The sequence below is a fragment of the Dipodomys merriami genome, unplaced genomic scaffold (assembly GCF_024711535.1).
Source record: "Dipodomys merriami isolate MVZ:Mamm:240054 unplaced genomic scaffold, mDipMer1.0.p SCAF_2, whole genome shotgun sequence".
NCBI classification, from domain to species: Eukaryota; Metazoa; Chordata; class Mammalia; order Rodentia; family Heteromyidae; genus Dipodomys; species Dipodomys merriami.
Genome location: NW_027203381.1, coordinates 62,960,263 through 62,985,291, shown reverse-complemented (window position 1 = coordinate 62,985,291; position 25,029 = coordinate 62,960,263). Strand labels below are relative to the sequence as shown.

Here is a 25,029-nt window from a genome sequence, read left to right as displayed (position 1 = left end):
TGTGAAATGAAAGCATTGGATTAGAAGGTTTTCATGCTTCCCTGGCCCCAGGGCTCTGTGAATTGGCTCTTAGTAAAGCTTCTACAAAAGGACAATGAAAGTGGGCATCAAGGCAAAAGATCCAAAAGCAGCCAAGGCATAAATTAGCTTCTCTTTCCTACCTTAAGAGATGAAGAAAAGTCGAGATTCCAAAGAGGCCTAACTGACAAGTAGAAGGTTGGACATAGTGGATTTTTATATCTCTACCACCCAGAAATAGGAGAGAAGCCATCAACCTTGTCTCTCCCTGGTACCACCACCCCCTCCCCCCTGGCCTCTCTACAACATCCTACATCTTGGCATCAAAACCCAACCTGACCTTACGCTAGTCATGCATTATTTCTTTTCAATAAAAGCTATGCCATTCAGACTTAACTGCATATAAGATAAGGACAGTTTTGTAACCTTCAAAACTGTAAGATATACCAGAAGACTAAGGAAACGCTCAATGAATATATTCAAGCTGTATAGGAAAGAATGCTTAGTAGAAATATTTTAGTGAAAATACCTGCATAAGGAAATTATCAGATAAAGAAGACCACCAACCAAGACATATTGTGGTGATATGTGTGATGTTTAATGTCTCATGCATCTGTTCCAATTTCCCTAATTCATTCCCTTTTGGGAAACATTCAAAGGGTAATTTAATGGAAAAATCCAGATATTCTATTGGTCTCCTGGTTTGTGGCTACTGGGTAAGCTTAAGGACTAATACTTCAAATGAGAGCACCAAGTGTCCAGTGAAAAAGTCAGTAGGTCCCTGGTGATGGAAAAACAATTCCCGGGAAGAAATGGATGTAGGTACCTTAAATATTGATTGCCCCATGTTTTGCTTCAAAAGTCCCTCTAGGTCTACAGGTAAGTATCCAGTCCTTTACTTGAGCCCTCAGAAGATCTTCATGATAGTGGTAGAATCAGTATCATTATCTCCATTTCGGATGTTAGCAAAATCAATGACAGGAAAGCTAAGTCAATTTTTCAAGATCTCACGTAACATATTCAGCCTTTTCAAAAGGAAACAGACATCTAATTAGCTGAACATTTATCCACAAGTATTGGAGACTTCTAAGGTTACTGGCACTAAAATATTATATCAGCTCTTCTTCTGTTATAGAACAATAGTGACTTTCACAATATCTATTTAGTTCTTCTTGAACATTTCAGTTGAATGAGAGCTCTGTATTTCAAAAAGCAACTCCTTCCATCATTGCATATTTATAAGTATAGACATTCTTATCTTGAACTACTGCCTAAGTTCTAGAATCTTTTGGTCATAATCCTGCTTTCTTGAATCTATTTATCAGTTAATGAGCTATTTTACCCAACAATCAACAATTACTATGAAAAGTAAAGACAGTTTTGTTGTTGTTTTTTTAAGTAAAAAATCTTCTTTCAAGCTGAATATGAAAGCCATTGGAACACTGATATGTGAATCTCTAACACAAATGAAAACTGAATTTTGGAATTTATATTAAGAGATATGAAACATTTTTGGTTCTAGTAAGTATTTCATAGTGCTATCAATATAGATGGGATCTCTAGACTAAGTCATGTGCTCCCCTCTACTGGTCCTTTCCAAGTAGTATCCACTGATGAGATTATACAGTGCCCTTTAGAAGATTGTGAACAATCTGGCCTAGTTTACAAGAGGGACAAATATGTACAGAAATCAATTGTCAGGATGATCCTGACTCAAGAGAATGTGCTGGACACTAAGGGGTGTCTGCCAACAAACGCCACTATTTTGAGGTATATGGGGAATTTTTGGCAACAATGTTATAAAAATTTGCCAATTAAGACTGTGTCAGAACCACTGCCAAAACAATTCAATGACTTTTCATTCCACTACTGTTGACAGGAGAGCTAAAGATTTCAACATTTCCTCTCACAGTCTGAATAGAAATTCCTTGCCTTGGGGACTGTAACAATATTTGCCATCAGGGGAGTGTGGGAGTAGACGCTGTAAAGCGAGAAGACGGGGGGGGGGGAGAAATATTAATGCCAGTAAACAAGGGCAAAATAAAATAAAAATTTAAGTTTTGGTTCTGAATGTGTGAATCGACTTAATCTCTATGAATGAATCAGAGACAAAGCTTTGAAATTGGAGGAAGTATTCTAACAAAAAGACTTTAAGCTTCACACAGCTAAAATGTCCTGGAATATTCCATTTTAATGTCCATCGTGATATCTCAATTTGAAAAGGCAAAAGTGATCACTTCAATAATTACAACAGATGTCATTTAATACTTTATTTTAAAATAAATTGAATTAAAGTAAGATTAAAAATTTTAAAAAAAAACTTGAAGGGATGAATATTCCCCTGGTTGTTCAAAACTTGATCTAAGTTAGGGAAGTACAAAGAAGAAACAAGAAGAAAAAGACAATGGGAACAAAGCAAATTAGGGAAATGGTTTTGAAAATTGGGTTCTCAAGACCTTCTGTGTTCAATGGCTATAATATATAGCGATCCTTGAGAGCCTAAAAGGAGGAACAGGTGTACTCCCATCTCTACTTCACCCACAGTGGTCTTTATTTCTGTTTTATATATTGGCCTTCTGAAAAAAAGATTTAATCAAAAGGAAAGGCTTTGCTATTAAAAAAATATTTTAACAAAACTGAGCCACTGAAAACTCTTGATATGATCAAATTGTGCTTTAAGAAGCTTTTAGGCAAGTACATTACATATTGGAAAAGAAAAAGTAAAAAACCTTGGAAGAGAGATTTCAGTTAAAAGGTCATATGAGTAATCATTGGAGCTAAATTGAAAATTTGATCTAATATTGTCACTATGAGAATAGAAAGGAGAAGGAATATATGAATGTGAGAAAGATGAATGAGTAGGTTTTCTTTTTCAAGTGTTGGGGATCAAAACTAGGGTCTTGACTGTGCTAGATCAGCACAATAACACAGAGTTATACTTCTAGTTCTAAGAGAACATATTTTAATTCAAAATAGCTGGGTGTGTGATAAAATGCTAAGCCACATACATATATGGTACTATTATGTGGGGTGTATTTAACAAAGGATTTAGACAAAAATTGATGGATTTCAGAGATAAATGAATTAGATCATAATATCTCTCAGAGAAATCCAGGAATTTGGAAGAAACTGAATATCATGTCATTGAAACACTGATATGTGAATCTGAAACAGAAATGCAAACTGAATATATATATTAGGAAATATCCATTTGGAAGTCATTTTTATAAAAATCCTAGCTAAAATAATACATGTAACCTAATGATAGAGTAAATCAAAATCAGAAGACTGACCACCAATTCCTACATTAAAAAGGAGAAACAAGAATCCAAAGAATCTACTTGGAGTTCATAATCAGGCACTCATTAGATAGCAGCATTATTTGATGGATGTAATGGATTTTACAGTATTTATTTTCCAGTTTCAAGGAACTCTTACATTAGTTTTCATATGTGAGTACTTAAATAGGCATCTATCATTCCAATCAAGCTTTCAGATTTCCTAAATTACAGAGTATTCAAAGTCATCTAGGAAAGTAATTCATTGTTCTGGTTCAAAAATGTCATGAAATATTCATCAATGGCACATCTAAAGACGATACACAAAACTGAAAAATAAGAAAAATTTAAAAACCAATACTCCCACGGGCAAGGGAGTAGCCAAGTTTGTTACGGTTTCCAATGAATGACATGAGGCCCATATAAGTCTCAATCAGAATGGGTTGAGTTAACACCATCAGTTCCTTTCCTCGTTCAGATCCAGTGGAAGTCTTATAGGCATTCTGAATCGCTGGAATAAGCTTAGATGTGAACCCAGACAACTGAGGAACAAAAGAAGAAGCACAGAGTTAGTAAATTCAGAGTAGCACCTGCAACACCCCCCCATCCCCTCTTCCCTCCCCCAAACTAGTCCTCATGAAGTTGATGGCTCCCCTGGGGCCACACTTCTCCTACCTGCTTAAACACAAATGGTTTCTCAGAGGAGTCAGCATAGCTTCTGTTTGTCTCTTAATAAATGAGTCCGTTAATATATTATGTACATAATAGAATTATCTGTCTTGTCTTGTGTATGTTTCATTATGTACCACTTGTATAGCATTAAGAAGACAATTTTAATAAATATTTGCAAATATTCTGTCATGAGTCAGATACTTGCTGGGTACAGTTGGAAAGTTAAAGACAGGTAAGACACACTCTACCATCAAAGAAGACTGGCTATACTCCAGAATCTAAGAAATGAACTTGTAGCCTGACACCATTAGCTCACGCCTATTATCCTAGCTACTCAGGAGGCTGAGATCTGAGGATCACAGTTCAAAGCCAGCCCAGGCAGGAAAGTCTGTGAGACTCTTATCTCCAATAAGCCACCAGAAAACCAGAAGTGGCTCAAATGGTAGAGCGCTCGCCTTGAGTTGAAGAGTGCAGGGACAGCTCCCAAGCCCAGAGTTCAAGCCCCATGACTGACAAAAAAAAAAAAAAAAAGGAAAAAGCAAGAAAGAAAAGAAAACAAAGAGAAGAAAAGAAAGAAATGAATTTGTAATTACAGCACAAAGAAATAGGAAAACATAAACACTTTATTTATTAAAATAGGAAATATACAAGGTAAACAAGTTACCACAGTCAGTCCACAAAAAAAGAGAAATAAAATGTTAAAGGAATCCAAAAGAGATGTCACATATAGTTAAAGATTGGGAATGACTTCAGGAGGATTAGAATATAGGAATGTAATCTTCCAGTTCTATAATCCTTGTAGGATTATAGTCCTTATAGGACTGGGAGACTCTATCCAATAGAAATAAAGTTCAACAGATTAGGAAGGATATAGGAAATAGATGCTGCCCTTTACAGTTTAGCATTCTTTTCACCATGTCAAATTCTTCTTCTGATAGGTATTTCCATTTTTCTTTGAAGGACCACTATCTTTCCCTTGGTTTATATTATGAGCTAAAGTAGAATTAGCATTAACGTTTGCTTAGGACAAACCAATAAGAGTAACCCATGCTTTTGGTTAGTTCTGGTCCAGTTATGAGCAAAGAAGACCAATATGCTAGTCAAACATGGAAGGCATCCATGGTCAATTGACCACACATAGTGAACCTGACTATGCACAAAAGCTATAGAGATGGGGCTAGGAAGGTGGCTTGGTGGTAGAGTGCTTGCCTTGCATGCAAAAGGCCCTGGTTCGATTCCTCAGCACCACATAAGCAGAAAACGCTGGAAGTGGTGCTGTGGCTCAAGTGGTAGAGCGCTAGTCTTGACCTGAATTGCTCAAGGACAGAGCCCAGGCCCGGAGTTCAGGCTCCACAATGGACAGAAAAAAAAAAGAATCTACAGAGTTATGGATAGAGCTAATGTCTTGACAAAGTCATATGAATGAATAGATCACTTTAACACTGAACAAGTCAAATGAGCCAAGATTTTTTTTCTTTCCTCTAGTTACATCAGGTTGCATTGGATTTTTTAGTAATCAAGAGAAAGATAATTCATTCAGAGAGCATTATAAGCAGAGATATAAATTAGCATGTAAGTGAGGAAAGTTTGTATCTTCACATTTCTAAAACTTTTATATGCAGCATTTCATTCTAAAAAAACCTCTGATAAGGTGAAACACATGTATTAGAAATATAGAAACTACGAGAGTTGCCACAGTCAGTCTACTTTTATTCATCATGGGAAGAAAAGAGCAATTAGTGAAATTTAAACCTATTTCCTAGGTCACTGGTTTACTAATCTAAATCAGGACTCTCAGAGTTCATTCCAAGTTCTACCCAAATTATTAAGCATCTTCTATAAAGGGATTATTGTTTTTGTCTTCTCCATATGGAAGTCAGTTTTTTATTTAAGAGAACAACCCAAGAGTATCCCCTTGTGAAATTTCAATTAATACCAGAAAAAGAAAATGAGGCTTTCATAAGAATTCAAATGTTTTATACTGGTTCTATCTTGAATTGTCTTTGGGAAAGCCACTTTCCCCCAGTTCATCCTTAGTTTCCATTTGTGTAATACATAAATAAAATTTAGAATGTGTCTGTCATTACTAGCTGACTTATACCTCAAGGAAAACCAAAAGTCACATGTGTGAAAATTATGATTTGTGCTAGTTTTCTGTTCACTTCTCCTGATAGTCTCAGTTTGCCTACTAAAGTCAGACATTTCAACGTATGGCTATTTGGATAAGAGTTTAAAAATTAGTTAATGTATATTTTTGTATAAAACTTCTGTAATAAAATTTATTTTTTATTTCAAATTTAGCCATTGCAGACTCTCTTCTAGGACTATTTTTAATCATTTTAATATTATTTTTAATATTTTAATAGTCTCTGGATGGATAGAGAGACCATTATTGAATTAGTACAGCATAGAAAATACAGAGAATGGCCAGGTGCCAGTGGCTCATGCCTGTAATCCTAGCTGAGATCTGAGGATCTTGGTTGGAAGCAGGAAAGTCTTTGAGACTCTTATCTCCAATAAACTAATCAGAGAAAGCGGGAAGTGGCGCTGTGGCTCAAATAGTACAGCATTAGTCTTGGGCACAAATTGGTTCAGGGACAGTGCCCAGACCCTGAATTCAAGCCCCAGGACTGGAAAAAAAAAAAAAAGAAAGAAAAAAAGAAAAGAAAAAAAGAGAAAAGGAAGAAAAGAAAATATAGAGATTAGAAATGGTGAGGTACTGGGATCACAATCCCATTTAGATATATTATTTGAGTTTTCTAACAAGTAAGCATCTTACAGGTTTCCTATAGGCAAACTGTATATGTGAGCTCCGTCATGAAGAACCATGGCAAAGTATTCACAGATCCAAAAGTCGAGGACAGTTTTGGCAAACTGAAGTTAAAAACTTCACAAAAATGGGGCTGGGAAGGTGGCTCAGTGGTAGAGCGCTTGCCTTGCATGCTCGAGGCCCTGGGTTCGATTCCTCAGCACCACATAAGCAAAAAGAAAAAAGCCGGAAGTGGCACTGTGGCTCAAGTGGTAGAGCGCTAGCCTTGAGCTGAAGAGCTGAGGGACAGTGCCCAGGCCCAGAGTTCAGGCCCCACGACCGGACCCAAAAAAAAAAAAAAACTTCACAAACTAAGATATAGGATATAGTGTAGAAATCCACAAATTCAGAAATCTCTTGTTGAATAAGGTGCTACATCCTTGGAGCAGTTTAGAGGGGATTAAATAGGTAAACAGAGGGTCCATTGGTTTCAGACATTGGTCCAATGCCTAAAATATAGCAAATAGCTAAACCATCATGTCTCCTGAATTAACCCCTAAATCCTTTTCTTTCTTCCTTTCTTCCTTTCCTTCCTTCCTTCCTTCCTTTCTTTCTTTCCTTCTTTCTTTCTTTCTTTCTGTTTCTTTCTTTCTTTCTTTCTCTTCCTTCCTTCCTTCCTTCCTTCCTTCCTTCCTTCCTTCCTTCCTTTCTTTCTTTCTTTCTTTCTTTCTTTCTTTCTTTCTTTCTTTCTTTCTTTCTTTCTTTCTTTCTTTCTTTCTTTCTTTCTTTCTTCTTTCTTTTTTGTCAATTGTGAGGCTTGAACTCTGGGCCTGGGCCTGGGCCTGGGCCTGGGCACTGTCCCTCAGCTCTTCAGCTCAAGGCTAACACACTACCACTTGAGGCACAGCACTACTTCTGGTTTTCTGAGTGGTTTATTGGAGTCTCATAGCCTTTTCTGCCTGGGTTGGCTTGAACTGTGATCTGCAGATCTCAGCCTCCTGCGTACCTAGGATTACAGGCATGAGCCACCATGCCCAGCCCATAGATCCTTTTCTTCTATGTAAAAATGCTGATGTAAAAAGTATTTTAAAATTTTAATATATAGAGAAGTTGATGTAGAATTATTTAGAAAAAGATAAATAACTTTTTAAAATTTGCAACACAGATGGGAAGGGGAAACAAAGGAGGAGGCAACAATGCTTGATAAGAAATGTATTCATGGGCTGGGAAGGTGGCTTAGTGGTAGAGCGCTTGCCTTGCATGCCTGAGGCCCTGGGTTCGATTCCTCAGTACCACATAAGCAAAAAGAAAAAAGCCGGAAGTGGCGCTGTGGCTCAAGTGGTAGAGCGCTAGCCTTGAGCTGAAGAGCTGAGGGACAGCGTCCAGGCCCAGAGTTCAGACCAGGCCCACAACCGGACCAAAAAAGAAAAAGAAAAAGAAAAAGAAATTTACTCATTACCTTGCCCATGTAACTGTAACCCCTTTGTATGGTATTTTCACAATAAAAAAATTTTAAAAAATTTGAAACACAAAAGGATAGAGAAAATGTTATATCCTTTAATGTTGAAACCATAGTCCTTTGAACAATATATTTGCCTTACACTGTATGACCACTTACCATCCAAAATGGATTCTTTTGAAAAGAAATAAGGTTACTAACAGTAGAACAATAAGTCAATGAGGAATTAGACAGAGGATGTGGAAGACAGGGCAAAAGCCAATCAAGTAACTTGCTTCCATATCTTCTGTCACACCAATTACAGATGCAGTATTTTATCCATTCTACATATTTAGGTTCTAAGTAACATTTCTGTTTTAAAAGTTTCTATTTAGACAGAAATCACTGCCTGGGAACCTCAAGCATGGACAGACTCAATACACAAAAGACCTACACAGCCTATTCTCCTAATTATCAAGCTCAAAGCCTATGTTTCCAGAATACCTTTCCATATACCCAAACTAAAAATTATTTTTTAGTATGAGGCTGGTGGCATGTAATTCTAGCTAATCAGGAGGGTTGAAATCTGAGGATTGATATTCTAAGCTAGCTGAGAAAGGAAAGCCTCTTAACTCCAATTAATTACCAAAATGCTGGAAATGGAGCTGTGGCTCAAGTGGTAGATTGCTAGCCTTAGGGAAAGAAAAATTCAGAGACAGCACTATGGCCACATTAAATCCCCAGGACCAACACTACAATATTAATATTATCAATATTATTAGTAATAATAACAATAATTACATTTTCTATTGTATTTCACTTGTATCCTCACTCAAATATAGCACCCGGTTGTTTTTTTTTTAAGTAGAGTCACATCATGGCTATCAATCTAATTAAAACAAGGTTTCTCTACTATAGAACTATGCTATTTGAGGCCAAATATCTTTTTGTGATCAGGTAGAAGTTCTTCTGCATTTTAAGGTGTACGATAGCATTTATAGCATCTATCCACTAATACCCATAGCATTTCTTCCCTAGATAAAATAACTGAAATTATATTCTGGCTTTGTCATGTGTCTCCTGAGAACAAAAATCACTTATCTTGAGAGGCACTGAACTTCAGGACATATAGTATGATGAAAGACAAGTACTGGGATCAGACAGTACTAAAGTTTCTCTCACTAGCTGAGTAGTTGTTCTCACTTTGAGCAAATTATCCACCCTTCCTGAATTTGGTGCCTTTCCATAAAATAAAAAATATTAATAGTATCAATTTATAGACTTCTATGCAAAGATTAAATAAAATAAGGTTTATATATGACCCACACATGTATGTTTGTGCATATGTTCATGCATTAAAGGAAGGGTTAAGAAAGAAGAATGAGAAAAGGCTAGAGTTTATGTTCATTGCATAGGCCATAAAGGAATATTGGTGGCCTATAACCAATAAATATTAACTATTTTTTATCAACATTGACATCATCATCAAGTCATTGTCTCTCAAAAGCCAAAGTACAATTAATCTCAACATTTCTCTGGATTATTAAGAATAACAGTATTTGTTAAATGGGTTACTAAATATTTTCCTTAATCCTCTTCATGAGCTTCATTTCTTTTTCTGTTTTTTTGAACTCTGGGCCTGGGCACTGTTCCTCAGCTCCCTCAGCTCTTCAGCTCAAGGCTAGTGCTCTACCACTTGAGCCACAGTGCCACTTCTGATTTTCTAAGTGGTCTATTGGAGTCTCATGGAGTTTCCTGCCTGGGCTGGCTTTGAACCACAATCTTCAGATCTCAGCCTCCTGAGTAACTAGGATTACGAGCATAAGTAACCAATGCCCTGCTATACACTTATTTCTAAGAGTCCTTTGTGGCCTCAAAATCTAAGTGCTAGGGAAAAAAAAAAAAACAAAAATGTGACACTATTTCATACTCAATAAACTTAGCATTTCACTGAAGTCAGATGCACTTCACCAGCCATTTCTGTGGGCCTTCTGAAAGGAGGAAGGCATGCTTGCAGAGAAACAAGCAGTGGAAGGAAAGGCAGACAAAAGGCCATGTACCCAAGCTAGCTCTTAAGCATTTCAAGCACCTGAATTCAATCTGTGTGACAGGAACGCTGTGTCATCTGATATGAATGCCACCACCACATAGTTTTCTCTGAAAGCTTTTATACACCCACCTAGACTGGCTCCCTCCTTTATTCCAATCTTAAAAACAAAGGGTCAAGTTTTAACAACTCCAGTTACACAGGGGCTGGGGGTTGGTTAGGGTGAAGTACAGCAGTATTCATGGGGGTGGGGAAGGAGGAGTAATCTTGACTTTATAGCAATTATTTACCAGCTGAGTGCCTGGGCCCCTGGTTGCTTCAGGAGATGTCTGCCAGCAGTTCCCTGCCTAGAGTCTCAGTTTTCTTTATTACAACCATCACTGGCTTCCTGTTTACACTGGGCAAAGAGACCAGGTTTCATGCCTGCAGGCTCACATTCCTTCACTGAGCAGGTTTTCCAAGCCTTCAGGCCACAGGTTTTAACCTCCCAGTGTAGAAAGGAAGGCAGCCTAGGGTAAGAACCAGTCCACCCAATACTGAATGCTTGAAATCACTCATGGAGTTACATTGCTTGTCAAAATGTACATAGAGTATCCATGCATATTTTACCTGGAATTGTCTCTACAGAGGCACAAAGACTACAGTGTATATCGAAATAATATGGGTCAGTAGTTTATTTTCTATACAGTAGGTTTCTACATTCAATTTCTATTCTCCTACCAGTCCAGTTCCTCAACTTTCCTCTGTACATGCATGAACAGGTGTCCACATGCACACACACACACACACACACACACACACACACACACACACACACACTTTAAACTCCTTAAACTGAGTTTTCTTTATCTAAGAACATTTCATATGACTGTAATTTGCAGCTTTTAACCATGTTTCCTTTACTTAAACATCTTTTCTCACCTCCTTTGATGTTTAAATCACTCATGCCTTGATTTTTCACATCAAATGTCATCACAGCTGTAACTTTTGGACTTATTTGTTCCTCTTCTGGGCTCCCATAATACCTTGTGGACCCCTCTATTAACAGTCTCAGCACATTAAATAATAATTTGTTAATTACCTTTCTGCCTCCTCCATTTACACCACAAGTACCTGGAGGGAAAAATCGACTTACATTTCTTGGTTTCCTAGGTTACTAGCACTGCTTCAGGTAGCACTCAATGCTAGGGAGATATCCAGAGAGTATTTGTTAAATTAATGTGAAGAGAAAAAAAGGGCTAAGAATATAAAATCATAGTTAATTACTAAAACATCTATACACTTTCAGGATGGGAAATAACGTTAGGAAAAAGTATATGTTGTTGTTCTATGGATGACTTTGGTTGGCTGGTATCTTTTCTTTTAATCTTTTCTTTGCTGGGTTTTCAGGAATAGGTGTACTACACTGCTGCAAAGAAGATACAGCCCAAATTCGTGAATAACTGAATGGATACCAGGGGCTGGTGGTATACATCTGTCACACTAGCTACTTAGAAGGCTGAAATTATTAGCTGGACATGGTAGTACACGTCTGTCATACTAACTACAATGGCAAATAGACAGATCATGGTACAGGCCACTCTAGGTATATAGATCAGATCCTATTTATCCTATTTCACAAAGACAGAAATGTCTGGGGGGGGGGGATAGAAGCAGAGCATCTGCATAACAAACAGGCTCTGAGTTCAACCTTGAGAGAGAAAGAAAGATACACAGAGACATAGAGAAAGAGACACAGAGAAACAGAAAGAGACAGAGACAGAGAGGGGAAGGGAGAAAGATGGTGGGAGAGGAAAAAGTAAAGCTAAAAGTTTCAAATTCAAAGTGAATGAATGACTGAAGTAACAAAACCAGATATATATTGTAATATATAGTATCATATCATCATATCAAAGAATACAAATACACATAAGTCTCTATCACTTTCTCTTTCATATATGCATATACACACAGGCTTACACAAACACACAAAATAGAAATGAATTTATACCCGATGTAGAATTATTATTATAGTCAGTTTATTTATTCTGTTTCATTAAGTATATTTATAAAATAGAGATATTTACCTAAATTTGATGTTTTTACTAATTGATTTACATAAATAAGGTATATTATGTAAATAATATTTATATAAATAAGGTATAATTACATAATACTATATAAGACTATTTTTATATATTATCAAGTATTATGTACATTATTGATTGATACAAATAATGTTAAAAATACCTAACGTTTTCCACTTTCATGATGGTTTAATATGAGTAAAGCAAGGCAGGTGTAACTCAGGTTGAAAACTTTTGGTTGAGTGAGGTGATAAGTAAGATTGTATGAACAGAGCCTTTTGACCACTATATTTGATCAGGTTGAAGTCATTTGTAGTTATTCATGTTAATGATTGATAAAAGGAGAAGTGATACTGTTAAATCAACATTAAGAAACTTAATTTTAACATAATGTAATTGGGTCTGTTAATATGTCCTCCTGACAAACCTGTTCTATAACTCAGCTTTGACCAAATGTCATATGCTTGGAACCCCATATCACCACCTCAACATTATCTACTGAGTTTAAGACACAGGTTCTCTCTGCCTGAAAATCAACTCAATCTGAAATTGAGTGATGTTTCAAACCTAACATACATGACTTAAACTAAACTAAGTTAAACCTCCAAGCCTATTCTTACTCCATTTATCTTCATTCAAATTAAGGGAGCCCTTACCTACCCAACCAGAAGCTACATATCATCCTCTCCCGTATCCTGTCAATTATGTATTTTCATTAATTTTTATGCTGAATAATTTAACATGTCCTCATCTTCTTTCCGTCTCTGTAAAAATACACATATTTTCATGTACTTCTCTTACTTTTCACTGGATCCAAACTTCTGTTTTAATCAATTAGTGTGCATTTTCAAACCTAAACCTTCTTATCTACCTTCTACACTAAGCATTGTCTTGCACAAAGACAAGAATTTTGTTTCAATGTTCATAACCGTAGCAACAATCAGTATACCTGCATTTTGTACAGGTGTCATAAAACTTTTTGTTAAATAAGAGATTCTAGGTGCTATGAAGAAGACTGGGCAAGAATAAATCTGCATATTTCTAATATTGTTATTTAATTATATTGTAAATCATTTGAAAATGTTGTGTCTAACTCACCTCACATTATTCCCTATGCTGTGCCACAACAAATTTGTTAAATTACAATTATTGCCAGAATTTGACATCGTTTAAATAAATATATATATATATATATATCCCATAGTATGCTCTTTTATTCTATTCCATTCATAATAGAAATGGGAAAAACAACTTACAACACTTTTTAAATTATGTAAAAAATTAATATTAAAGGGTTTCTAGATATCCTAACATCATTTTTCATATTTATTATTTTATATTAATATAACTAAGTCTTAATCAAAGCCAAATCTTGGTGAAGGTCCTGAACACAAATAACATGGTGACAAAAAAAAACAGGATCAAAGTATTCATCACCTCACACTCCTCATGGAGATCGTTTGTTTATCTACTGAGCTAGGACTTGGGGTGGCCTTTGAATAAGAATTAACTTGGCATATAAAAATGTCAGACTGTTGCCAGAATGGGAAAACAAATACCCTTAGATTAAGAAAAAAATCCTTACAGGAAACATACTTAAGAGATCTATATAGTACTATAATTGACTAAAACCAACCCAACAATCTGTTGTATTTATGTATGTAATATTCATGTGCCTCTATGCATACATATACTCACATATACTCACAAACATATACACACATATTTGCCATTCTACTCTTATTTACATTTCAAAAGAACTACACTGGTTTTCTTTTCAACTTTGCTGATGTGAAATCTAGGAATAAGTACAACACTCTAATCTACCAACTACATTTGTGGATACCTGGGAAGTACTATCCTTATACCCTTTTAACCTCTCATTTTCTTTTGAAATGGATTGTATTTGAATGTGGAGAATTCAACAAAGCACCATTGTATATTACAATGAGACAGTGAGATTTCTTCTCTGCAATTCATAGCATCCATTCTATATTATTTTACCCCGAACTTCCAGGAAAGGACATTCAGAAAAAAGTAACTAATGTACTAGATATGAGGACTAAAAGAAGATTTGGCTAAGGAGGTAAGAAATGTAATACCCAAAGCATTTAGTATGCATTTTTAGCTATAAGAAAGTTCAACTGTTCAAAAATATGTTATTTTTTAATTTATTATTTTAATGGCTAGCGCTAGATTTCTTTTAAAGAGACATTATTAAGCCTTTTACTTGGAGTAATGAATATTCAAAAAGAAATTTAAACTGAGTGTTAATGATCATAATATGAATATTCAAAAAGAAATTTAAACTGTGTTAATAATCATAATAAAAAATAAGTTTAGAAGAGGAAAGCAGTAGAAGAGACACTGGATAATACAACAATGTCTCAGAGACTTATTATTAATAAGGAACTTTAAAACAATGGGGAAGTATGACATTGCATTTAAAATTAGGGGCATAGTGTGATGTATGTTTCTCTCTCTGACAATCTGAGCAAGTTTGTTCTTACACAGTTGTCTTTGTGCAAATGTTGTGTTCTTGGTTTTTATCTTGTCTTGTTTAGTTAGCTTTGGGTGGTAGAGTCAGGCTGCAAGCTGATGTTGATGCTTTGGCTGAGGAATTGTGAAACTTGAAGTTTAGCAACATTGTCCATACACTGGACTAAGTTAAGGCCTACAATAGCTTGGAGCCAGAGGTAAACCATGATGCCACAAGCCCCTGGAGACATCTGAATGTCTTAAGAGGACCATTTCTCTGGAGTAGAATGGATTCAGTCCAACTTTGCCTGTATACTAAAATGGAGTTAAATGACACTTTACCTCTAATTATTCACATAGTTCCCTTCTTATTGAAATAGGAGCTTCCTAACTTTAAATTATTTATGCACAGATGTACAAGTTTGCATAAATAGACATATCTTAAATAATAAGAGAAATGTAACATGTTCTATCCAGTCACCAAATGAATTTAGATGCATTTGGTCAAGTTTTGAATGTATAGCAAATGTGATAACATTCTGAAGTGAATAATAGAATTTCAAGGGAAATATACAAAGGATAGAAAAGATAAGAATTTCTAGGCCTGTAAGCACACATTTAGGTTTTTTTTCCTGAAAAGGAAATTATATCTTTCTCTGAATCTTTAGCTCCAGAGGGTTTTACTTTCTGACTCCTTATGATGTCCCAGCACTTATAAGACATGGAGGAGAGGAAAGAATGGTACAAAGAACTTTCCCCACCACTTACGGAGACAAGATTTGAAGACATACAATCAATCACAATTGCTTTATAGTCTATGAAGCATTTATACACGTATATATTTTTTCATTTGACTTCACAATGGACTAATAAGTTTGGGGGCAAAAGTTGCATTCGCTACATCTATTTTAGAGAAATTATCAAAACTCGGAATAAGAAGAAACATAATCAAAACTCAGAATAAGAAGAAACATAAGCAAACATGGCCACAGAACCATTCCTGACTAAGCATATTTGAGACTATTCCATACTTCTCAGAATAACACAATCATGATTCAATTAGATAGAGAAAAATTGTATTCACCTGTTGGCAACAACTGCAGAGAAACATAACTATTACAAGTTGGTTTTTTTTTTTTTTTTTTTTTTTTTTTGGTCATTCGTGGGGCTTGAACTCTGGGCTTGGGTGCTATCCCTCAGCTCTTCAGCTCAAGGTGAGTGCTCTACCGCTTGAGCCACAGTGCCACATTGGAGATGAGTCTCACAGACTTTCCTTGCCCAGGCTGGCTTCGAACCATGATCCTCAGATCTCAGCCTCTTCCGTAGCTAGGATTACAGGTGTGAGCCACCCGTGCCCGGCAACTATTACAATTTTTAACAACACAATATTACATTAAAAGAAATTAGCAAGGTTATGGTTATATGCTAGATAGATAGATAGATAGATAGATAGATAGATAGATAGATAGATAGATAGATAGATAGATAGATAGATAGATAGATAGATAGATAAAAATGCCTCTACTCTTTACTTACAAAGTTCTATAAACCTATTTCATATCTATAAAGGTTTTCTGGTGTGTCTTACCTCAGTTTTTTTTTTTTTTTTTAACCAATGTATCTTCTAGAAGCAAATAATTTCACAAACACAGCTAATCCAAAGGTGATGCTCAAGCTGCTCACCTACCTTGCAAATTTCAAGGAACTTCTCACTGGTGTACTTCATAGGATGCTCAGTGAAGGTGGCGTAAGGGACCTCAGTGGACCATGGGTTCCAACGGGACAACAGGGACTGCTCATCCGGGCTTCCCCAGGAGATCCTAAGGCCTTCTCCTGGTCTTCTAATGGAAAGAGTTATTCATAAGATTAGCCACTTCCATCAGATCAAGATAAAGGAAAAGTGTGAGAAGGGAATGTAATGCTTCCCATAGCCATTATACTGCATCTGACACAGGTGGCTTGCCTCTCATTGGGTTAAATTATTCTGATAAATTTAGGAAGTGAGAAGAAAAGAATGAACCATTTCAAAGATGTAAGTTCAAAGGGTTTCTGAGAATTCCATATGGAAATGTAAGTCTGGGGTTTAGGCCAGCAGCTGGTGCTCGAAAGTTGGATGCTGACCTCACAGTAACATAATGATGTGGGGAATTAAGAAAGAGAAAGAGAAAGAGAAGGAGATAGGAAAAAGGCGGCCACTGAGGGAAACAGTGTCAGGGGTCTGGAGAAGACAATAGAAACCATTTCCACAGTAAAACACACACAAGTGACTGAGAAAAGACCATGGAACATCTAACATGTCAGGACCTATATGATCTTTAGAAGGATGATGACCAATTCAAGATGCCCAGCTTCTCGATTCAATGACGTAAGCTTCTACCTTTGCTGGTGTCCTGTTCATTTTATACATTTCTCCCAGTACAGCTGAGGCAATGGAGATTTTAATATTTGTGGAGACTGTGCCTGCCTCTTCTGCCTAAATCCCAGTCCTAAACCCCAACATGCAGAAGGAAGACAGTTACGGCAGAGGCCTATGTATCTGATCAATTTAAGTGTAGAACAAGAGAAGGTGAGGTGGGAAAATGGCAAGGGAAATCATGGCAGAGGAGTGTGGCCACCAAAATTAATAAAATTAATAACACTGTCATTTCTGTGGCCTGTTTGTTGAGATGCATCAATCATAATTTAGTGTTTTCAGATACCACTAAATGCCAAGAAATGCCTGGGTGCTTTGATTTCAACAAGCTGTAAAGTGGCTTGTAATTCTAAGCAGCCCATGAAGCATCGCAGAGGTCTCATTTCTTCTAGAAATGAAACCCTAGGATTTCTAGCACAAGGGAGGAAAAAAGGGGAGCTTAATTGTGGTGTTTTTACAATGCTGTCACTTCCTGTATTAAGGAAGGATTCCTTTGGGAGTGCAATTGTGGTTTCTGAGTATTTATCCATGCAGAGATGTGTATAAACACAATCTCACACATATGCATTCACCCCTGCTTTCAACTGGCTGATGGCAGACCTGCATCTTACAAAAAGACAAAAAGAAAAGATCCTAACACAATCTGCTTCCCAGTACTCAAATTCTCAATGATTGTGTTTGAAAGTTGACACTCAGTATTTTTTTGTATTTAGTCTGTTCCTCACCACCACTAACAACCACAATAGGAAAGAAAGAACAGAGAAACAGGGAAGAAAAAGCCAGACTAAAAGAAATGTGCATGTCTCTGAAGTTTGCTTTCTAAGCCCTTAGCTTCTTAGCATCTATACTGACATTGGTCACCCCCACCCTCCTATACTTTCCTGCCCAATAGTTTTTCCTGGCATGTCAATAAATCATAAGCTCTATGAACATTATGTGCATGCTGGTTAATGGACCATTTTTGAGTCCCTTAGAACAACTGGTACAAAAGAACTATTTACTACTTCATATATCATGTGCTTCATATGCTTTATATGGTGGGTACAGTTTTGATTTTAGCAAAAGAAGATGAAAATCTGACAAGATAACTTCCCTAATAAGTATGCATTATATCTTCTACTTAAGGGAACTCCAAATGAAGTTCAATCATAAAATTCAAGTAGAATCTTATTTCTAAAAACCTGATCAATTTGACCATGGAAATGGCCTTTTTTTTAAAGAGATGTAGTCTAATCATAAATATGCAGTTTAATGAACTTTTTTCCATATCTGGGGAAATGCACCTAAAATGAAGTAATTTCTCCAAAAGTAAAACTTAAGATACACCTTACCCAGCCCTGTGGAATTATGTTACCATGACAGTCTACCATCATCTTTACTTTGATAAATAAGCAATTTGTAAAGACTGCCAGTGTCTTTATGACCAGAAATGCTTCATGTGATAGTAAGCTGTGCACATTCATGTGAAATAACAGAATACAATACACCAAGGTACAAAAAACAGGATGGCCAAATTGTTGTTCCCTTCTGAATCTCAATCTAAATTTAATCTAAAACATCTCTCTTTCTAAATCTTCTGAATAGAGTTTCCCATTCTGAAAAGCAACATGACTTCTGCATCTGTTCTAGAGAACCTTTCAAGTATTCTGGTATTTGGTGGCCTCAGTAACTGAGTATGTGGTCACAATAGCACCAGCATTCACTAGGCTAGGACATAGATCATGCAGAACCAGTCTCTGGCTAATGGTTTCTTTAGTGTGGAGGAATAAAATAAGTCTAATACAACATACTTTTATTTTTGGTTGGTTGTGGAGCTTGAACTCAGGGCCTGGGTGTTGTTCCTGAGTCTTATCACTCAAGGCTGGTCTTTTATCACTTTGTAAACACAGCTCTACTTTCAATTTTCTGGTGATTCACTAGAGATAAGTCTCACAGACTTTCCTGCCTAGGCCAGCTTCAAACCACGATCCTTGGACCTCAACCTCCTAAGTAGCTAGGATTACAAGAATGAGCCACCAGCACCGAGCAGAACATATCTGAAAATGACAAAGCCAAACCAAATATTGTCTCTTCTCTTTCAGGAAATTTTAAGACTTAGCAAAATGCTTTACAAACATGTAAAGGAACAAATTACCTATTATTTTGTGGAATAAAAGTTTAAACTTTATAAACTATAAGAGATCTTTTTTTAAGGCTTTTGAATGTATAGCTAATGCCTTCTATAAGGATGGGGAAACTGAGATCTCAGAAGTACCAGGGCTTTCCCACAGCATCTTCATAGTACAGGTAGAGGTCAGAGAGATCCCCAGATACCTCAGACCTCACTCGAGATGGCAGGGTAGGGAGCCAGTATTTTCACCATCTGATCTATACCTACAAAGTAGATTAGAGTTAATTTGATATAATTACATATCACAACCATATTTCCAATGTTAAGATGAATTTTTCTATGAATCATATTACCATATATGGTTAAAAACCTTGCTCAGAGTTTTTAATTCAATTGAGCATAAAAAGAAAGACTATCTCAAAACAAACCACTAAATATTCATAATTGTGAAATTACTAATATTATGACATTATAGAAAATAAGGTAGCACTGGGAGTGAAGGGGAGAATTACAAAGAACCCAGATTATCAGTGTAAGAACCTTGAGTCTGTCTCACTGAGCTTTGTGTAGGTTATTGAAAGCAGGGTACAGTCTCAAATCAAGAATGACAAACCCAAATTTTTAAGCAACGATACTTTAGGAGCTCTCTTCCTAAAATTCTACACTGGATAGCAACCATGGATTTCAATAGTTCTGTTATCTTTAGGCATTAACATGACCTTCCTGATACTTAGAAAACAGTAATTTTGTGAGAAACAAGAAGATGGAAACTATTGCTTTGTATATTTAAGGTACAGTCCAACTAACAAATATTAAATGTTTACCATAAAAAATAGCATATACTGTTAGGAATTTTACTTTTTATGTTTGATCCAACCTAGACAGTAATGTTGATGAGCTAATTTGGTATACATAAATATAGCTACAGGAAATAAGATAGAGACTATTACCATAAATAATCAGATCACCAAATCAAGAACTGCTAGTGAAATGGAATAAAATGCAGGAAGAAAAACAACCATGATCACTGGACATAGATAAGATCAGAGAAGAGAAGAAAATCTCTAGCACAGAGGAAGTATCATAATGTTCTGCCCTGTTCTACACTTTAGATCACTATCTTCCACCTGATTCTGAGTCCAAGATTTATTCTCTCTTTCTCTCTCTCTCTGTCTCTCTCTCTCTCTCTGTCTGTCTCTGTCTCTCTCTCTCTCTGTCTTTCTCACTTTCATTCTTTTCTTTCATTCATTAATAATATTTTTGTAGCATTTTAACTTGGTAAGCGCTCCATCATTAGAGCCATGGCCCTAGCTTTTTATATGTTAGTATTTTTTAGCTAAGTTCTCATATTTTTTTGTTTTGTTTTGTTTTTATTTTTCTGGACTGGCCTTTGACCACAATTCTCTTAACTTTGCCTCCCAAGGAGGAACAATTACAGATGGGGCCCCGGGATACTTCTTCTGTGTTTTAGCTTGTACTTTTCCGAAGTTGAAGGATTTTCTGGTTGAAGGGTTTAAGTAGCCTTCAACCAGACCTCCATTCGGGGAGCTTATTCAATCCTTCAATTCAGACTAAAGAAGCATAGTTCCTGAATTCGCTTTTATAATGAGTTCAGACCATCTTTTAAATCTCCTCAAAAATGGTTCCTGAAAACATTCCCATGCTCTCCGTCTTCAGTGCCATGGGTTATGTAAGAGAATTGACTTTTCATAGAATTGTGGGTAAAGCAATGAAGACACTTGGACCCTGAACTCCTGGAGCCTGCAATCTGATGATTTCTGGGACAGTTTGACTATTATTTTCTTCCTAGTTCTTGGAGTGATATAGGGTGAAACCTGTGAGTCTCATCACAGAAGTAAAAGATTGTCCATTATCACTTATTTTATTCTACTTTCTATCCCAGGTTGTATCTAATTCACAAGTAGTTGATGTAAAAAAGATATTCTCCTCTCCTGGTAAACTTTAAAACCATCCAGAAACAGGAAGAGGTAAGGAACAGCTCTAGACTTTATAGAAAAAGAAGGTTTATAATAGAGTTGTTTAGGGTGCTAGACTATCTGAATAGTCCTTTACCTGCATGTACACACACACACACACACACACACACACACACACACACACACACACTGAGCCCCAGAGTTTTCAAAGATCCCCAGTTCTTCCTTGAGTCATGATAATTACATGTTCTCCTCAGTGACTCAGATTCAGAAATTCTAGAGCACAGTTGTTGGCAGAGTTGAAGGCCTCAGCAATTACAACTTTAAATCACCATGGTACACCAATAAAAAGATTGCTTTCTACAACAAAAAAGCAAAGATGTTGAAAGATTAAGGTTTATACAGAAGTTACTACAGATACGCAGGGGCTGGGAACAACCCAAGCATGAAGTATGTTTTAATACCACAAAAAGTAGGTCCAAGTTGAATGGAGGGAAAACTTTTTTTCAATAGCAGGTTTGGTAAGTCAAGAAATTTGTGGCTCAAGTGGTAGAGTGCGAGCCTTGAACCAAAGAAGCTCAGGGACAGTGCCCAGGCCCTGAGTTCAAGCCCCAGGACTGGCAAAAAAAAAAAAAAAAAAAAAAAAAAAAAAGGCAAGAAATTCTATTGTGTCACAAAGAACTCTTTTTTCTTGAAGTCATTTTTAGCTGAATTAGAAGAGATGCCAGACACTCATCAGCCAGGGTTAATTTGCTCATTCAACACATTCTTCTTTTGTGAAAGAGAGATCATGCACCATTTTATATAGGACTACATCAACTGTCTTTTTTCCCCTCGATTCCCTACTCTGCTTTATCCTGGACTTCAGAGATTCTCTGCAAAGGCACTAAGCGACTTGTTAACAGAACTGAATAAGGATGCCTTGCTCTCCAGAACAGAGAAATGGAAGCTTCCATTATTACCTTAGTCAGCCACCCTTCCTTTCTACTCATCTCAAATCTCAAAGCTCCACCACGGAATTAAAAACATAGCTTGGGGCACCAAACTGAGATTTATGAGGAAGCACAGACATTAGCTCTAAACCCAGGGCGTGTGCTTGTAAGCCTGGGTGAGCAAACAGAGGGAGGCCCTGGGCTGAGGAGGGCTGGTACCCAGAGGAGAGAGCAGTTCAGAACAGTACAATGAATGTTGTTGTCATGTCTCCTTTTTCCTACCTTACAGCTTGTGTTGTTGAAAGGCTGGCCTTCCAGGCCCTTGAAATGTTAGTCCTTTGCTTATTTAATTGGGACAAAAGCAGGGACCAAGTTGGCACCCTGGAGGGTTTTCAATGCTCCTTTGCTCATTGAATGACCTCAGAGGAAATATTTTCCATGACAAGAACCCAAAAGACGCTGGCACAGAGTCAGACAATAAGATTTGCAGAATGTGTTTACATTTGCTCAGTGTCCCCAGGCTGTTCCAAACCCATCAGCAGGTGCTGCCTTTATCTGTTCTCTTTGCTCACCTGGCTCCCTCCCAGAAGTTTCCAGGGCCTTGGGCTCCATGAGATTAACCATTTACTGGCATGGGTTACTAAGAAATTCTATGGGTCCTTTTGCAGGAGGGGAAAGTAAGGGAGAAAGTAGAGAAAGAGGCAATATCATAAGCATAGGTTTTAGAAAGGCCTTGTGGTTGCATGGAAAGATCCTTCAGTGGGAGTTAGATGCCTGGGCTCAAAAGCTGGGTTTGCTGCTAACTTGCTGGGCAACTTGAACCCTTTACTTCGCTCCAAGAGTCCATCTGCAAAACTAGGAAGGGGGAGGTACAGTTAGATCATCTCTCTAAGGTCCTTTTCTGCCCCCAGTAAAACAAGATCTGTGCTGAAACAGAAGACTAATTACTATTTTAAAAGCTAAATGTTCATGAATACGAGAAATCCTGAGAGTTGCTGAGATCTGGGCTCTCTTCTTCTAGAAGTAGAAGCAATGACCTTACAGGCGAAAAATATCTAAGGGTTAAATCAAAAGCAAAAATCATTAAAGAGTGATCACCAATAGGATAACTAAGAAAGAAGCTGTGAATCACCTAGGCTGAAAATCTTCAAGGGAGATGAAACCTGCCTGGGAAACTTCAGAGGTCATCATGAGCACTACTGATAACCAAAGGTGATGCCCAAGATTTTACCACTCCCAGTGTTCAGTTATACACATGCATGTGATTGCCTGTTACTCCATTTTCTGAATGTTTATATGTTGCAATCTTAAGATCTCTAGACAGCAGTCAATAACCTGGATCTAATCCTACCACTTATATTAACATAGTATCTTTCTTTGTAGCTTAAAGCTGGATATAATATTTCTGGATCCCCATTCTCAACCTTAGAATGATGGAAATACTGGATTAGGTAGTATCTTGAGGATATTCTAACTCAACATAAATCAAACACTTAAAACCATCAAGGCAGATGACTACCTAATATTAGGTTTCCTTAAAGTGACACAGGAACACTCCCCTGCCCCCACGACTCGAACTTGTATGGGTAAAGTGGTTGGAAGTCAGCCTAAAACTTACATAATTATTTTCATAAACAGATTATTCTAAAAACAACTTCATTTACATTTATTACTTAATAAAAGTCATCCCAAGTTCCAGAGATTAAATCCTAAAAGGGACATCATTTATGTCTTATGGTTTTGACTCTTCAATGTCATCAAAACCTAGGAAGTTACTTCTATTAATAAGTGCAATTTATTATAAAGCCACATAATATCTTCTTGTATACTCCAGTACTTTCTCTATGAAATCTAGCTGTTAAGCCTGCAGAATAAGATGATTTTCACAGAGCTCTGAAAGATGCTTGAAAGTGAGGTTTCTGAGTTGTATTGTCAGCTGTTTCCTCCATTTTTTTCTGCTACCCACATTCTGGACACTAACTGTTCTAATTTGATTTCTCTAAATACTATTGTCAGAAAACCAAAAAAACTCATTACATTACTCAAAATTCTAGGTGAATGACTAAAAAAAAATACCCTCTTTTTTTCAGGTCATTTGGTATGAGGGCCATATATTCATTTTGTAGAGAAAGCTTTGGTTTCTCTGATTCAATTCATACCAATGCAATGAGTGAAATAATTTTTGGATAAAGGGGGAGAGATTCTGTTATTTTAGTCACAAACATCTAAATGGCCCATTTGGAGTATGTTCCTGTTGGAATGCAAAGAGTGTGGTCCCATTAAATACAATGATAATCTCCTTTTCACTAATGAAGTGGCATGTGATTTTGTCATTCTTAGAATCACAGCCTGGCAGACCTTGGCATTGTCATACTGTACAGAAATGTTCTCCTAATCTGAACCTCCTTCAAATGTTTTAGGGCATAACTCCCACAATATTTAACATTTACTCCAAGTAGCAACAGAGAGAGTCATCTAGATAATGCTGTAATGCAAATTTGGAGAAAGGAACAACTTCTTACAATTGAATACATGAAAGAAGGCTTCATTTACTTAATACGTGTTCACTAATCTCAACTTCGTATGGAGTACTATACAGATATTATGAAAACTAGATCATAACAAGTCTCAAAGAAACTCAGAACAGGCATTATAAAACAGGCAGCCTCTTATCTAGGGGTTGATGGGTAGGAGGACTTGGATAAACCAAGTTTGGCAAAGAATAACATGCAATGTATTACAGAGAAAAGAAATCATAAGGGCAAAGATCCATATAAGAGAAATGTATGTTTAGTGTGTTACAATGTGTACTTTTATGGTGGTCATATTCATTTTCAGTTGGGCCACTGTTGAACAGAAATAGTGGAGGAAGACAGGTAAGAAGCAGACTA

At 36.7% G+C, this 25,029-nt stretch overlaps 1 protein-coding gene across 1 annotated transcript in view; it reads right to left on the bottom strand.

Annotated features, from left to right (window-relative positions):
• Window positions 1–3,444: 3,444 nt before the first annotated feature.
• The window catches only part of Tprg1 (tumor protein p63 regulated 1), a 102,319-nt gene continuing 80,734 nt past the window's right edge, over window positions 3,445–25,029 (bottom strand). Inside the window, exons 4-5 of the mRNA XM_070028689.1 lie at window positions 16,434–16,587; window positions 3,445–3,838 (exon numbers count right to left, since the gene is read on the bottom strand). Of these exons, the coding sequence (XP_069884790.1) occupies window positions 3,644–3,838; window positions 16,434–16,587 (349 nt within the window). The 3' untranslated portion in view covers window positions 3,445–3,643. The remainder of the gene's footprint in view (window positions 3,839–16,433; window positions 16,588–25,029) is intronic.